General features: G+C 41.0%; 1 protein-coding gene across 1 annotated transcript in view; it reads left to right on the top strand.

The window, feature by feature from the left end:
- The window catches only part of si:dkeyp-14d3.1 (transmembrane protein 132C), a 108,753-nt gene that overhangs the window by 69,302 nt on the left and 23,958 nt on the right, over nt 1-15,493 (top strand). Inside the window, 1 exon segment of the mRNA XM_026343566.1 lies at nt 9,070-9,256. Within this exon segment, the coding sequence (XP_026199351.1) occupies nt 9,070-9,256 (187 nt within the window).

The following is a 15,493-nucleotide window of genomic DNA, read 5'->3' as shown; positions in this document are numbered from 1 at the left end:
TTTTGAAAAGTAGGGCTCTTCCTGTATTACTATTATTGAAATTACTATCTGGTATTAGATTAGATGGTTAACAGTAAAGAGATTACAAAAAATGAAGAGAGACAGGTCAGAGCGACAACATGAGGGTCTCCAACACCACCAGGTCGGCGCACTAATCTCTCAGCTGTGTCTGTGCCCCTTAGAACACTTATTCTTCTTCTCTTCATGAGGAACAGAGTTGGATTTAATCAGCTAACTTCCAGGATAATTTTCGCACGCCAACCACTTTACATCAACACTTTCTGTGTTTTTGTTGTGTATTCCTGTTTAACATCAGCGACTACTGTGCAAATCATACTGGGCATGCACAGGGAATTATTTCATGGTATGACAGTGTGGAATGTCCTCAAGAAGGATTTGCGTCTTCCGAAACAGAGATGTGCTGAAGGATTTATTCTTCCTGTAGTAAATTTTAAAAGACTGTTACCAGAATCTGTTTTTCACACTCCCACATCCCCAACACAACCTTTAGAACAGAGAGCGTCTTTTAACAGCCCGGTTTGGTATTTCCTCTATTTTTGTTCTGTCAGTCTACAGGTGTGTAAATGAATGTCACTTGACGCACCATAAATCAAACGTATTAGTTCAGTATGTTGGAGGAAATGATACTGTAGCAGTATGAAGGATGCTCTGACTTGCTTAATTGTGTCACCAGTCGTTCACCTTCAGCCTTCATGGAGGAAACACTTTGACATGTTTGATATACTGGAATCTGGCACATGTACATAAATCCATATTACTGTGCACCTGCACGAGTATACACCCACAACCCCAACACAAAGCCATACATTCAGAGGCAGCTCAATATTAAAGTTTAATCAAATGTAAAATTGGCGTCCTTTTGAATGTCATATTGACAAGTTAATGTGGGGCGCTGGTGGCTGTGGGCTCCCATCAGCAGGCACTTTGTGCAGAAGGATCTTTATAGCTTACATCCTTTCCAGAAGATGGAAAGAGCACTCACAGACTGCAGGAACATATTGCTACTGTCAGGTAAAAGGCAAATAGAAAGGTGCTTTGAATTTAGTGTTTTTTCTTTTCTAACATTGTGTCTAACCTAGAGTGAAATTTTATGTTGACACTTTTATAACCAAGGCACACTTGACTCAGTTAGACACCTTAAATGTGATTCTTAAAGTTGGAAACATCGACTTATCGTGAACAGATCTGTGTCATTTTTCACATTAAACCTTTTTTTACTCTCATCTCCCACATTTTGTTCCTATATGTGAATGAATGCCCTGAAGTGTTATCTGTATAACTTTCAGCCATGATGTGAATCTACCATCTTCTAGTCTTGAATTAGCTTAAATTGCCTGTATCTTTGTACAATTTCTCTCTTTTCTGTCTGACTCTAACTCTCCTGTGGCCACTACATACAACACTGTATATCTGCATAACCATGAACTCTCCAAAGCCACAGAGGCTGCTACACCTCACTGACATTTATCACTATTATTCTCATTCCTGTCTTGTCTTTATTTGACAGTGTTTCAGGGGGAGTATACACCTTTTCTCCTCCTGTCACTATCTCTTTTTCTATTCTGGACAAAGCTGAATCGAAAAGGTCCGCTGGGTATAGACGTCTGAAGGTGCTTTTCCCCACCTTCTAAGTCCCAACTCAGCAGCCCCCGCTTCCAGCCTGTGGGCCCTGTTTTTTGTTTTTTTTTTATCTGAAAAATAAATTGTATTTCAGTGGAAGAATTTGAATGGACTTACCACAGCTTTTTTGTACTCAAGTTCCCCCTAACATGCAGAAATAAGTACATTTCTGTACCTTTACATTCAAACTCTTGTACAAAATGAGCCTAATAATAAATATTAGCTTAATAATAAGTATCCATGGAAACTCCCGTCCAAATGCAATCATCTCTTTGCTTTTCAAAACAATGCCGTATGGTTTTCAGTTATGTCTGCATTGACATTTTGGCTTTTGAATGTATCCATGACTACATTTCATTCAAGCTCTGAGTGATTGCTTTGATTGCAGGGCGGCTAATCAGAGAGCCGTGAAAATGGGACTTAGGAACACTGGTTTCTAGTCAGCGCTCCTTGAGCAGAGAGATTGAGCTACATGCTGTGACCACAAAGATCCTTTCTCAGAAATCAGACCTAAAAAGAAGCCCTGGGCCTAGATCACAATAACTCACCTCTAATGGTCTTACCTCAGGTTGAGATATGAAATTCATCCATAGCATAAGGAAATGTGAAATAGAGATCACAACATTAATTGTTGATGATGTTTAGCATTACCTATTCCTTTTCATGTATTATTCTTGTTTTATGTCATATAGCATATGAAGCTATGCATCTGTCCATCATAACCTTGATCTGTTTTCCTCTCTTCTGCCGTCCATATTTTATGTTACATTCTTGCTGCATGACTGTAAGACTCTGCAGCTCAACAGTCTGTGATCACTGTCTGATTCACCTCTTTATGATGTACCATACGTTTTCAATAGGAGACAAGCAACCTGGCATTGTCCTGCCTAAATATCCGCTGACTTTCTAAGAAAAGATGTTGCCTTGATGGCGGCATGTCTCTCTAAAAACCCAATATACGCCCCCACAGTGTATATTTTCTGAAGTGTAAGTCATGCCAACTGGACTTTTCCCTGGCCCTGTAAGAACAGGGTGACTTTGCTGTGGTAATTTGAAGTGTTCAGGATGAAAAGTGCATCTTTCCCTGTCTGCAGGCAGGACAGAGATGGTTTCAGCCCATGAGGGCTGTCAGGGCCCTTTTCTCCTGAGTGGGGAGGTTGGGTGGTGCAGGTCGAGCACCACTGGTTATTGCTGCAGAGATTTTCGTCCTGAGCTGTCCTGCCTCTTCTTCTGGATGGAGGATTCAGTAGCTGTAAGGAAATCCAGGGTGTGATCATGAAGTTAAGGCCTTTCGTTCCATGACTCAACTTAAAGAAAACCACACCTGGATTACTGGAAACCTCCACTGCATCGATGGTTTCTTCACATATACAGTATCACCGTCAAGTCACACTGTGTATAGCTGGAGTCCACAAATGTTTTCACAGTTTTATGTACTATGCACGGCAAAACACCTAACTTGTCGCAGTCTTGCATTTAGAAATGTTCTTTTTGAACTAATTAACAATTTTGGCACAGTGGTGAGCCCCATCCCATCTTTGTTTGCAAAGACTGAGCCTTTGGTGAATGCTCATTTGGTGGTAAATCCAATCATGATACCCTCACCTGTTCCTTTTGTCTCACTTTTCAAAGCTATCTTGCCAGTAAATGCCGGCAATATAATTCTGGTGGAAAAAAATCACTTTTTATTTTATGTTTATGGCCTAAAATTACTTAAGAAACAAATTTATAATTTAACATTAAAAACTAAAACCTGTAATTTGTCAGTTTAAGTCAGTTTAGCCACTTTTATTTTAACTTAATTATATTTTGTGATAATATTGATTTAAATTAAATTCCAAAAGCTCACTGTTACCACCGTTTTAAACATGAGGATAGTTTCAGACAAACATTGTCGACATGTCGACAGAGTCTATAGTATAAACAGCTAACAGCTAAAAAAAAAAAAAAAGTTTCAGCACCATCATCAAGCTCTTGTTTTCAGCTGAGGGTTGTGATTGTGATGTATGCTGTGTTTACACATGTTGTGTTGACACACAGCGGCGTTTTCATGTTGTAGTGGGTTTTGTTGAGTTGCTAACATGTTGAGCAGCCATTACATTTAATAGTCCGTCGTGTGACAGTAGTAATGACAGTGTGTGGTAGCTTGATGTTTGCATTAGCTTCAGGAGACATTGTCTTGCACGAATGACCGGGTCCACAATGTTTGTCTGTGTGTGCACAGGCACGGATTAATGTGCGGATGCTCTGTTGTACAGTATACATTGTGTAAGCACATACATGTGTGCAGAGCTGTCTGTGTGTGGGTCTGTGTGTGTTTGACTGCATGTGTGTGGGTGTGTGTGTGCAGTTCGTGTGAGTTCTGGCTTCATTGCACTGACTGGTTTATTGCCGTTCCAGGTGAAGGAAGATGAGAACAGCACAGTTTCAGGGTGTTGTTTTCAAGCACCACTGAAGCCACAAATTTGATTATTTTTTCACTCCACAAGTAGTTTAGAATTTGCACAAAACCTGAGACGTACACACACACACACACACACACACACACACACACCGCTGTCTCAGACTATTCTGGACAGTGTCTCCTCTGGTTTAAGCAGCCTGCATTATGCATCTTCATCTACTATTCTGTTTCCATTCAACATCTCTTGTTCTAGTGAATCAGCACATCATGCCGGCTCTGCTGAGGTGTGTATTAGCCCTTTGTAGCATGCACTCTGCATCTTTATGTGTCTTCAGTAAGACTTACCCAGATACCAGGACTTCAAATGTCGGACATAGGGCTGAATCATTTTGCTGGTCTGATGGGAATATTAAGGAATACTTGATCTAGAAGTTGAAAACTGGGGCTATTAGACCTAAAAATGTCACTTTATTTTCCCCAGAAAGGTTCCCTGTCTATCTCTCTTGTTCTTTAAACCCCACTGGGTGAGGGCCGTGGACACATGGATACTCATCAGGAGAAGATTAAACAAGGAGTGTCACAATGACACAGTGAGTCTGATAATGGGACAATAGAAGCTCTTTCAATCATAGTTCTTTCTCTAGAGAAATCTGCCAGAAAGGAAGTTCCTCCAATAACTTAGTCCTGTGTCTGTTTATTCATATTGAAATTTAAATCTATCTTTCTTTAACCTTCCCGCTGCCTAAATTCAATAGCCCCTATCAAGATAAGATGGAGCAGCAAAGAGCTCTTTAGACTGCGTAATTACTGGAGACAAGTTGAACAATAAAAGTTTGGATTTGTCGATACTACATTTTGAAAGGAAGTGTGGAAGACACTGCAAATACTACTCCAACAAAGAGGGTGGTGTTTGAACGCAAGGCAGTTACTGTAACTCAGCGTAACAGTTAATCTGGCACTATCAAAAGGAAGCAGTTCACTTCAGCAATTCACACACTGCTAAAGCACGCTTTTTCACATGCCCGTTAAATTAGCTCGTCAGTTATCACTTCAGATTTATTTTGTTCAATCTGTAAAAAAAATTATGGGCCTTATTTAGCTGCAGACACAATATCAGGGTAAGTTTCCTTGTGCTTGTGTGGGAGAACAAACTTGGCTTAAGCTGTGTTTTTGCAAATATTGCATATATATTAACGATATTGCAAATGTATTTGAACCTGCCCGGACCCCTTGTTTATTGCAAACAGAGGGTTTTTGTGCCCTCACTTGGCATCAAGTTAACACATCAAGTGCTCTAAAATCAAAAAGACACCTTTTTATTATCAATTGTTCTGTGTAATGACTGAACTGCTCACAGCCGGTTGTGTAGTTAGTTAAACACCTGACTCAAACAATGACATGAGATGATAGATCATAAAAAATAACAACAAAACAGTTTATGGTGATTATTTATTGATACTTGTAGTGTTGTCTATTTCAGTATTTTACGTCTTTCCCTCCTTCAAAAACATTTCTTTCTCTCTCTCCAAGTGTCTCTCCCTTGCTTGCTACCTTTAAAAGGGATGAGAGGAACTGACGTGATTGGCCATTATTGACTACTGCCCTGACTCCACCTGCTCATAAAGCTTTCCTCCTAATCAGAATGTATTGCCGCCTGTCCTCCCAATTGCACATGGTTGCACTTGGCCGCACCCTGTAATGCCAACAGCAGTGGTCATCAAACTTGCAAAAAGATTATTAGACACACCCAAAACGGCTTCACCCAGAGAGTTTTGCTTTTTGACTGTAATTTAAGAAAAATAGGACCCTATACTTACAACACACACACTACCACTAATCTTATCAGTCTTTGCATTTACCTCTCTGCTCTCTGTATTTCCCTAAATGTCAAAACTATTAATTAAATCGACAAAATACTTAACACTGAAAGTCAGTGGTAAATGTTTAACAAATAAAAATAAAATAAAAATCTTTTAGGCGCAGCATCATTTTTGTGTCAGGAGGCAAACAGTGTTTGTAATAATGTCTTGGCCATTTCTACAACAATAAGGGTGGAGACAGACACTTCTTTCACCAGTTGTCACAATCACCTTTGTTTTTTATGACAGGCTTTACATTGTCATCACGCATAAAATGCTACAAAAAGCAAATACATTATGGTGCTGAACCATTCACTTATGTTTTCTTGGGTGTCACCACATGTCCTGCAGATATGCTGGTGTCACTGTGATTAATGGGCACCCTGAATGTGCCTAAACAGCATCCTCCAACAGCCATCTCTGTGCTGTTCTCAGTGAGTCAGTCATCAGCCGTCTCAGGCAGCATCTTGTCAAATCTGATTTCTTCTCCAGTCGGGTCTCTAGAGCCAGAGGGCCAGCTGCTTCCAACTTTAGGGCCTGTTATCTACTGAGCCCCTTTCTATTGCCGTTGGCTGCCCTCTGGTCGTCAGTCTGGCCTCAGATTTAGTCAAACCACAGTTAGTTTACAGATAATTATCAGACTGAGGCCAGCAGAGTGGCACGCATCCACAGGCCCTTTGTTGCTAATTGAATTAGACCTCATGCTGCAAGTGACAGAGAAATGAACAGTTTCCCCCAGCGAGCCATGTGATTTGCTCGAGCAAGGAGGCCGGTTCAGGATGGCATGCGGATGTCTGCGGTTCATGTGTCTGACTCAACACCTGAGTTATATTCACTCTGACACTGATTTTTCTGCTAGGTTTCATTTTATGATGTGTGTCAATTGGGGTCAAGTACAGTGGACAATCAGAAATCCGTCAGGCTTTCCACCGGGGGACAGGGAACACAGAAGGCCTTTGTTTATTGTTCCTCCTTTTTGCCAAGTGCTAGGCAATTTATTGGCTAGCTACTGTTAATAGATTATGAGTCGCAACTCTGGTTCTTAAGAGGAATCATAAAACACAAAAAGAATTAAACTATTTTCACTGTTAATATGGAACTTTTACTTTACGTTTATCATGAACCCGTACTGAGATCACAGTCACACACCACCTGCAGACATTGCCATAGTTCCCATTCATTCCCTTGCAAAGGTGTCATCTACTGAAGTCAAAGTGAAGTGATGGTGTGCACTTGTTTTGTCTTTGTCCTTGATTTCAACCTCACATCATCTAATTTTTACTTCTTCCCTTTAATTGTCCCCTTTTTTCTATTGCATCTTTTCAGGTCTTCTGAATGCTAAAACAAAGCAGAAGGACTATTTTTACCATACACCTTTACAACAGTTTTTGGCTTCATAAATTTCATAGCATTCACAGCTGCTGTTTAACTCTGCCAACTGGATCATATGAGCAGGGAAATATTTGACATCTCTGAATGACAAAAAAAGCTAATAACAGAAAAATTCAGTCTTTTCTATTCTGGCCCTTTTAGGGCGAGGGGGAGATTTTAGTTCACGTACTTGGTAGTGTGCGTACAGTATGGAACCTTTCTGCTGTGTAGCCACTTTCATTCTTCTGCCTGTCAGTCTTGTTGCCTGCCTAAAGGGTGTGATGTTTGCCAGAGAAACCTTTCTGCAGTGAAAGTGCTAGAGAAAGTAGGCCATTTTTGCCTGATAGCTGACATGGGCCCTGTGTGACACTCGGTGGCTGTGGAGAGCTCAAAGGTTTATTTCTTGACGTTTGGTGCATCATCTGTTAACTCGGTTTGCCTGATGAACCACGTGACTTTACCTTTCTGCGAGCAGAGATTATCATCTGTCTTCTTCCACAGCAGAGTGGGACAGTTATGTAAGTCCGCGATGTCGTACTCTGCCTTCAACTGCTCGGTACACAGTCATGAAATGTGACACAAGTTATTTGGTTGTCATCTTAATTATTTATACACACCTCTGTTGGATGTGAAAATTGGGTTGCTGTGCTCTGCTGCGAAACAAATCTTTCACTCTCGCAGACTAAAACTGAATAATATGAGAACGAAGTGGAAATCGCGTCAGACCTGTGTGAGTAGTGAGAGCTGTGGACAAAACAATTTCTATTATTCATTGTTTTACTGTTTTAGTCCCCTATTCATAATTTAGGATGTTATACATTTGCGCACTTGTCTTTTCAAGATGTACTACATGCTGTAGGTGTTATCTCTCTTTATGCCAACATTTTGTGTGCTTGATATTAAAATCAGCTCTAAATGTTGTCTCTTTTTTTTTTGTGCTTTGCGTTTACACAGTGTTTTTCACATCTTACGTACATGTGCACGCGCCGCTCTGAAATAAAACACCATGTGGATTTATTCATGTCTCCCCCTTCTCTGTCTCTTTCCTCCTCGGCGTGCTCAAATTACAAGATGCTGTTTTGTGCCGGTGTGCCACAGAGACCATGCATGAAATTTATTGGCCCAGAGTTCCGCCATTTGACACGCAAGACATGGCTAACAGATCTTGTGCCATTTCCCATCTCTTCCGGCTCTCGTGTAAAGCTGACCTTTCCTGCCTCCGGGCTATATTTAAACCCTGTGCACCAGAGACTTATGGTGCCACGGGAAATTTTATTATCAACGCTCCCATTTGTCTGACTTAATTCAGGCCTGCTGGAGATTGTGGTAAAGCGTGCCGTATCTTTTCACTCTACTATGGCACCGGTGACAGACCTGACCATCAACACCTTCGTGGGGGTGACGCCTGGTGAAGCATCCCTTTGAACTGCTCAGAGGAACAGCCATGAGATTAGGTGTTCTATTTATGGTGCGCTTACTTGTGGTAAAGTGTAAAAGGACAGGAGGAAAAAAAGGAAGTGATATTATTCCATGAAGCAGAGAGTTGACCAGAGAGTCAAACACAAAGGGACTTGACATTTTGAAGAGTCTCGGTTGGTAAAATGTCATAGATTTCCGTCACAGACACATTCATCAGCCTTTACCATTTGTCATCATTAGAGCAGACAGTAGGTTGAATGAGCTCACAAACACACATGATCACCCACGTCCACACACATTTATTCATTTTCAAACTCTCATGCAGCCATCTGTTTAACCATTCATTGACACTTTCTATTTTCTGTGCTCTGGCAGGTCTGAGATGGGAGTTCAGAGGGTGCTCCAGGTGGATCTGAAAATGGAAAGTTTCCCGGAGCCACTGGGCAGCCGCTGGATGGCCTGGCAGGTGGAGTATCCGGCCAGTCGTGCCGCCACACAAGAGGCTGAGACGGAGATTCGACTGGCACAGGAGGACCTGGCAGGCATTGTGCCCCTGGCCATGGTGAGTGATGCAACTTCCAGCTCAGAGCAACACTCGGATAGATGTCTGTCCACTCAGCACTGTGAATGTGAAATAGCTGTAACAGGGTAGAACATCACATCCTATTTATTTTTTGCATATGTTTTCTTTTCAAACATTAATGAAGCAAGTAAGATATTGATATGATCACTTTTACATCATTTACTGACCCTAAAATACTATTTGTGTAGAATAAAGAAAATAGTCACAAACAGTGTCAGCTGCTGCTTCTCAGTGGTGGAAACTAAGTTCACTAGCACTACACAATTGTTGCGTTATCATCAGATTAAATCAAATATTCTGTAGTGGCTGTTTTCTCATAATTAAATGCAAACATATTTAAAAGTAATGGATCATAGGAATGAAATGTATTTAAATGTATTTTTGTCTGATTAAAAAAAGTTGTATTGTATACATAACTCTTAAATATAGCAGAAGTGATGTTAGTTTAAGTTGCATGTTGTAACTCGAAGAAAAGGACCTCAGTAGTCTTTCCACCAGTGTTGGCTTGCTGGAGATGGCAGAGTTACATTGTAGGTCTGAGTCCACACTGTGTGTATAGGAGCAGGGCAGGGGGAGAGCAACTCCCAGCAGGCCTCAGGTGGGGTGTAGAGTCTGGCTTTTGCCTGAGGGTAAGCCTGGAGCTGTGTGTCTCCCTCCGTGAGGCAGGCACAGGTGCTCTGTTGTGTAGATTAACCAAAGTTCCCCTTATAGAACTTCACATAGTGAGCATTTCACGCATCTCTGCAGCTTTAGTGAGCGGCCCAGAGAGCACTGCTACTTATTTAGCTCAAGAACATGCAGGTGAACAGATTGTTTTGACTAAAGAGAAGGGCACGCTGTCAAATCAGCCCTGATTGCTAAAACAAAGATGACATTTTTCTATTCTGTTGCAGTGTGTCTGATCTGCATGACACAGACCTGACTGTGGTGTCAACGTTATACTCTTCTATTCTTCTATTGCCTGTAGCTGTGTGGATGATAGATGCCTGTGGGTGGCTGCTCCTGGATAAAGAGGAAGGCACTGCATCCTCACCCACTGATCCATTCTCAGGATAACTGAAGCTATGTGTTTAATACTGCAGCATTGTTCGAGTTCCTTCTCTCACATCCTTTTCATGTCACTGATGTATCAACAGCCTGCTCGCCTAGCTCTAGGAATATGTAGTTAGCTCCCACACTTTGCACTGACAAAGCCTGCAAAGATGATTTGCATGATTATCTAACGGCTCTTCTCGTAGAGCGAGATTCAACCGAAGAATTTGCCGTTATGTGCTCAAAGAAAAACTTGATTTGATTGATTTGATTTAATTTGTTTTTTTGTGAATTTACAAGAGGCAATACTTCCATTATTATAACAGTAGAATGAATCTGTGAATGAACACGCACCCCTTCCAAATCTAACACGCACTCATCAATCAATCCTAAAAGTGTCGGCGTTCTCACTCTGATTATTCTGCTCAATTCACAGAGGAGAGGGAGTTTTATGGCTCACTATAAATCATGTGACTTTTTTTTTTTTTTTCTTCTTCGTAGTGGCAAAAATCCATCTCAATTAACCTGATATTACATTTATTTGCTAAACTTGGCTAAATCAATTACGGACAGCATAATTTAGGCAGAAGCCTCACAGGGGGTGAAGATGAATAGTGTTCCTTGTGTATGAAACAGATGATTCTCTTTGCGCCCCGCGTGTACAGAAAGGCTTGATTTTCCTTTTCCCTCACCTTGATTTGCTAATGCTTTCAGAGAGCCTGTCGGGGAGTCAGTGAAGCAGCTGCTATCATGTCAGAGAGTGAGTGGATACAGTGTATTGAAAACGATCAGGTTCACCGATCAGCGTGTACCTTTGATACTAATGTTTCAAACATTTTCATCATCAGGCGTTTATTGAACAAAGGTTGAAACGATTTTATTTCATTTCATCCTTTTCGTGCAGCGCACATTCAAAGCGCCACGCATTCTCTTTACTTGTCTGCTTCCCTTTCTTCCTCTGTGCCTCCCCTGCACAAACAACTTTGCAATGTGAACAGCATCTGCAGCCACCCCATGGTACTTAACACACAACACAAATACTTATACATCCAGACGTTTTCAGAAGTCGTGTCTCCCACTGTCCCCCTTTCTCTACTTTACTCTCACACACATACACACAAGCACACGAGGCTTTTGCAATCTGCATGCACCAATATGAGAGAGGCACACAAGCGAGAAAGAGGGAGGCTGAATTAGATTACTTGGGATCACTGTGGCATGAAAGGCCCACAGATAAGTTCCTCTCCCTCCCCCTGCTACACTCCTTGCTGATAGAAAAGAGGAAGTAAGGTAATGTAAAAGCAACATACACACACCTAGCATCCAGTACTAACACTCGAGCACATATTAACCCGTTTCTGAACTGAACAACTGCATTGTGAATTATAACCTCATGAAGCAAATGTTTAATTGCTTTAAGGAGGAACTCTTGTCGTACAATATGGTTACATCATAAGCAAGGCCCACAGAGAAGTGGTCCGGCCAAATAACTCTAAGATGTCTGCCCACAGCAGTACAGATCCAACTTTATGTTTTTACCATTTCAGCTGCAGGCTGTTGGATAAAAACAAGCTCCAGTTTCCCTCCAGATGTACTGGATAAAAAAACAGAAGACAAGTTAACCGACCATAATATGTTTTCCACCACTCAAATGTGGAAGCTCAACTCAAATGTATGTTGAAAAAGTGCCTGTGAGAACAATCTGCAGGTTTAAGTCCAGGTTTAAACTATAAGGTGTCTTTTTTTTTATTGACATTCAATTCTCCCTTCAGAATAGTTTTGACTGTGAAGTTTGTTCTTGTTCTTTTTCAATCTTTCTGACTGACAGAAAGATTGGTCTCAACAAACTTAATTTCCACTTCTTTTCTCTCTGGGTTGGGGTAGCTGGACAGTTTTACCAGGTTTTAAAAAGTGGGGGAGAGTGAAAATGAGAAGAAATGTTGTTGGACAGTGTTCAGAATCTAATCTATACCATGTTTATTTATCACTTTTGGCACGCTTTAAACATCCCTCTTATACATTCAGCAGAAACAAATCCTGTTTCTCACCACTAGTCAAAGCAGGTCGGGTGTTTTTGGCTCTGGTTTCTCCCAACTCATGAGGAAAAGATGTGAGTGTCTGAGAGTTAAAATAATGAGCTGAGCAGGACTGAAAGCTGCCGAGAGCTGAAGACTGTAGTGTTGATCAACAGTGGAATCAACAGCATTGGCACAGTTACATCACAGTCACCATTAATATTGTAACATATTGTTTAATGGAGCTTTGAAAGACTTTATGATTAGCTATAGTACCGAATCTCCAAGTAAAGATGAACTAAAGGCTTATTATACTGTAGTCTATTGAAGGCTACTATCACAATTACAACCTATTGAAACCTAACCAGGTGAGACATAGCCTTTGCCCAATACCCCATATAACAAAAAATATTTTGGATGGTTGTAATGCTTTAAAATCTACCTGGTCACTCTAGGCCCTTCTTCTGTTTTTGCTCTTAAGTTAGACAGTTGCCAGCATCAGAGGCCGACTGAAATCTCTAAATCAAAGTCTCCAATGCTCAAGACAAGAAATTCAAGACAATGAAGTGTTTTATTCCATAGCAGCTGCTACTATCAAAAAAAAAACTAGTTTAAACGGGTTGAAACAAAAGAACTGAGGCGATCATCAAATATGCTCATGTTTGATCCAAATTCATCAAATCAGGTAACGTCAAACATTGTCTGTTGTGGTTAAAATTCTTTAGGTAAAACATGGTCGCTGTCTTCTGGGGGGAGGGGTCCATGTAGCTTGTTATCATAGTACATTTCAAAAGCCATTATGTGCAATGGTATGTGTGTGCATTGCTGCACACAGCATGGGTAGATTTCACATCTGTGCAGGCATCATTAATGCTGAACAATATATACACGCTTTGGAGGAATACGTGCTGCCACGTAGACCATGTCTTCTTTCAGGGAAGCCATTTGCTTATTTCAGCAGCACAATGCCAAAACAACATTCTGCTCCTACTACAACAGAATGGCTCCATAGTAAAAGAGTTTGGGCACCCAACTGACCTTATTGCAGTCCAGACCTGTCCACTCGTGAAAACGTTTATGTAGCAAAAAATCTGACAAAGGAAACTCTGTCTTAAAATCCCATATGAAGCAAGAATGGAAAAACATTCAACATTACATACTGACTTCATGCATTTGTGTATTTTTCAGTTAAATATAGACTTTAAACAATTTGCATCCTGTTTTCATTCACATGTTAAAGGCTTGTTTGAATGCTTTTTTTTTTTATTTCTACTGTAGGTCTCTCTTAAAAACGAGACCTCAGCCTCAATGACAACGAGTACCCAATGGAATAAAATGAAATAAATAAACAAAACGTTGACAGTAAAATGAGTGTCACGGATGAAAGAGAGTGCAACAACAGGTATGGAGAAGAGAAGGGGAGAAACAGACATGAAAAAAAAAAGGAGGAGTGTTTCCGAGATAGTGGAGAGCAGGAAACACACATGGAAGCTCTCCAATCTTTTTTAATCACGTTGAGTGGAGAGACTTCACAGAACTGGCTGAAGGCATCTGTTGACACAACAGCTTCGTGGTTTTGCTCTAGAGAGTTCTTTCACATGTAATTAGCAGTAATTAGTCTAATAAGACTTTTTGTTTTTTTTGTCATAATGGAAACGCTGCTATAATTGTGTTTTGACCAGAAATAATCTCATAAACTGAATGAGGATCCATAAATGACAATGTCTAACGGTTGTAATGTAATAAAGCTAATGACTATTAGTAATGGGAAGCTTATTTTGGGCTTGATCACATTTATGGTTATTACTTCAGTGGCTCCACAGACCCGTTCCCTGCCCGTTTATGCCGTTTTCTAAATTACTGCGCCCTTGCTGTAATTGATTATTATAAAAAGCTCTTTTTATTGCATTTCCCCAGCCAAGCGATGGGCTCTGCCACAGGGTGACACCTCTGGGAAAGCGGCATTTTGAAAGATGAGCTCTTTTTTTTTTTTTTTTTTTTTTGGCGTTCCCTTTGAAGACGGCTCCTCCTGTGTGTTGTCACAGACTCACCTGCACGGGGGGAAAGGGCTCGGAGCACTGCTCGCCACTTTGTCACCAATTTCAAACCATCAAGCAGGAGTTCTGCAAGTGCAGCAATTTTTTTTTTTTTTTCAAAAGCAAAAAATGAAACGAGTACTCAAAAGTTTTAGTCCGTTTGGATTGAGGAAGCGCCTCAGAAGTCTTTCTGTCAGATCTGCATTCCTGTCCCGGCTTGTCTTCTCTTCACCTCCCTTTTTAAATATCCTTTTCTCTTTTTCTCTCCACCTCCTTCTCTCTTCCTAGATTTTTTCTTCTTGCTCCAGACAAACATACATTAATATATTAATGATGTAGATTAATTGTCTCCCCTGTCACCCTCTGCCTTCTTGGCATCCTCCATTTCACTTAAAGTGTGAAAAAGCTGTGTGTTTTTTGGGTCATCTCAAGATGGATCTTAAAGGCAGTAATTGGATGCCTGAGCAGCTTCCCCTGCACAGTAGGAGTCTGGTCCATTATCTTTTACCATCATGAAGTAATATGCTCTTGTCCAGGCTGCCCTCATCATCATTACCCATGCTGTGGATGCCTGGTGATTGAGAGTGAGCAGGAGGACAGGGCATATATCATATATGGACTCATCAATCTTCCTGTTCCAGCCAAGACACCAAACTGCGCTCACTCACACGAGCATTCACAGGCATAAAGATGAGGAGAAATGAAAGCAGCCGTTTGTATTCACACGCCGCTCCGATGTATCGTTAAACAATACATCATCACCCCAGCCTTCTCTGGCCACTTCTTCACTCACATGATAAGGTCATCTATCAACATCCTCCATTGAATGTTTCATTTTGCTCCTTTCGATTCTGTTTCCTTCTGTTTCTATGCACATCTTCTCTGCTAGGCAAGTCAGATCAGGAGATCAATTCATCAAACCCACACTTAGACGTTCAGACATGAGCAGGGATACATGCCAGCTGATCCTGCACTAACGTATAACACAGCACAGGTAATATCGTGCAAGGTGTTTGTTAGAAAAGCATGTGCTGCGCACCTTTCATGAAAGTACCTGACTTCAGTCGTCTAATTAACTGAGCCACACTGTTCCACTAGCGCTCTGTTGCATGGGCCTGCTGTTTTAGTGGAAC

The sequence above is a fragment of the Anabas testudineus genome, chromosome 9, assembly GCF_900324465.2.
Source record: "Anabas testudineus chromosome 9, fAnaTes1.2, whole genome shotgun sequence".
Lineage (NCBI taxonomy): Eukaryota > Metazoa > Chordata > Actinopteri > Anabantiformes > Anabantidae > Anabas > Anabas testudineus.
Note: the sequence above shows the minus strand (reverse complement) of the source record. Positions and strands in the feature narration are given on the sequence as shown.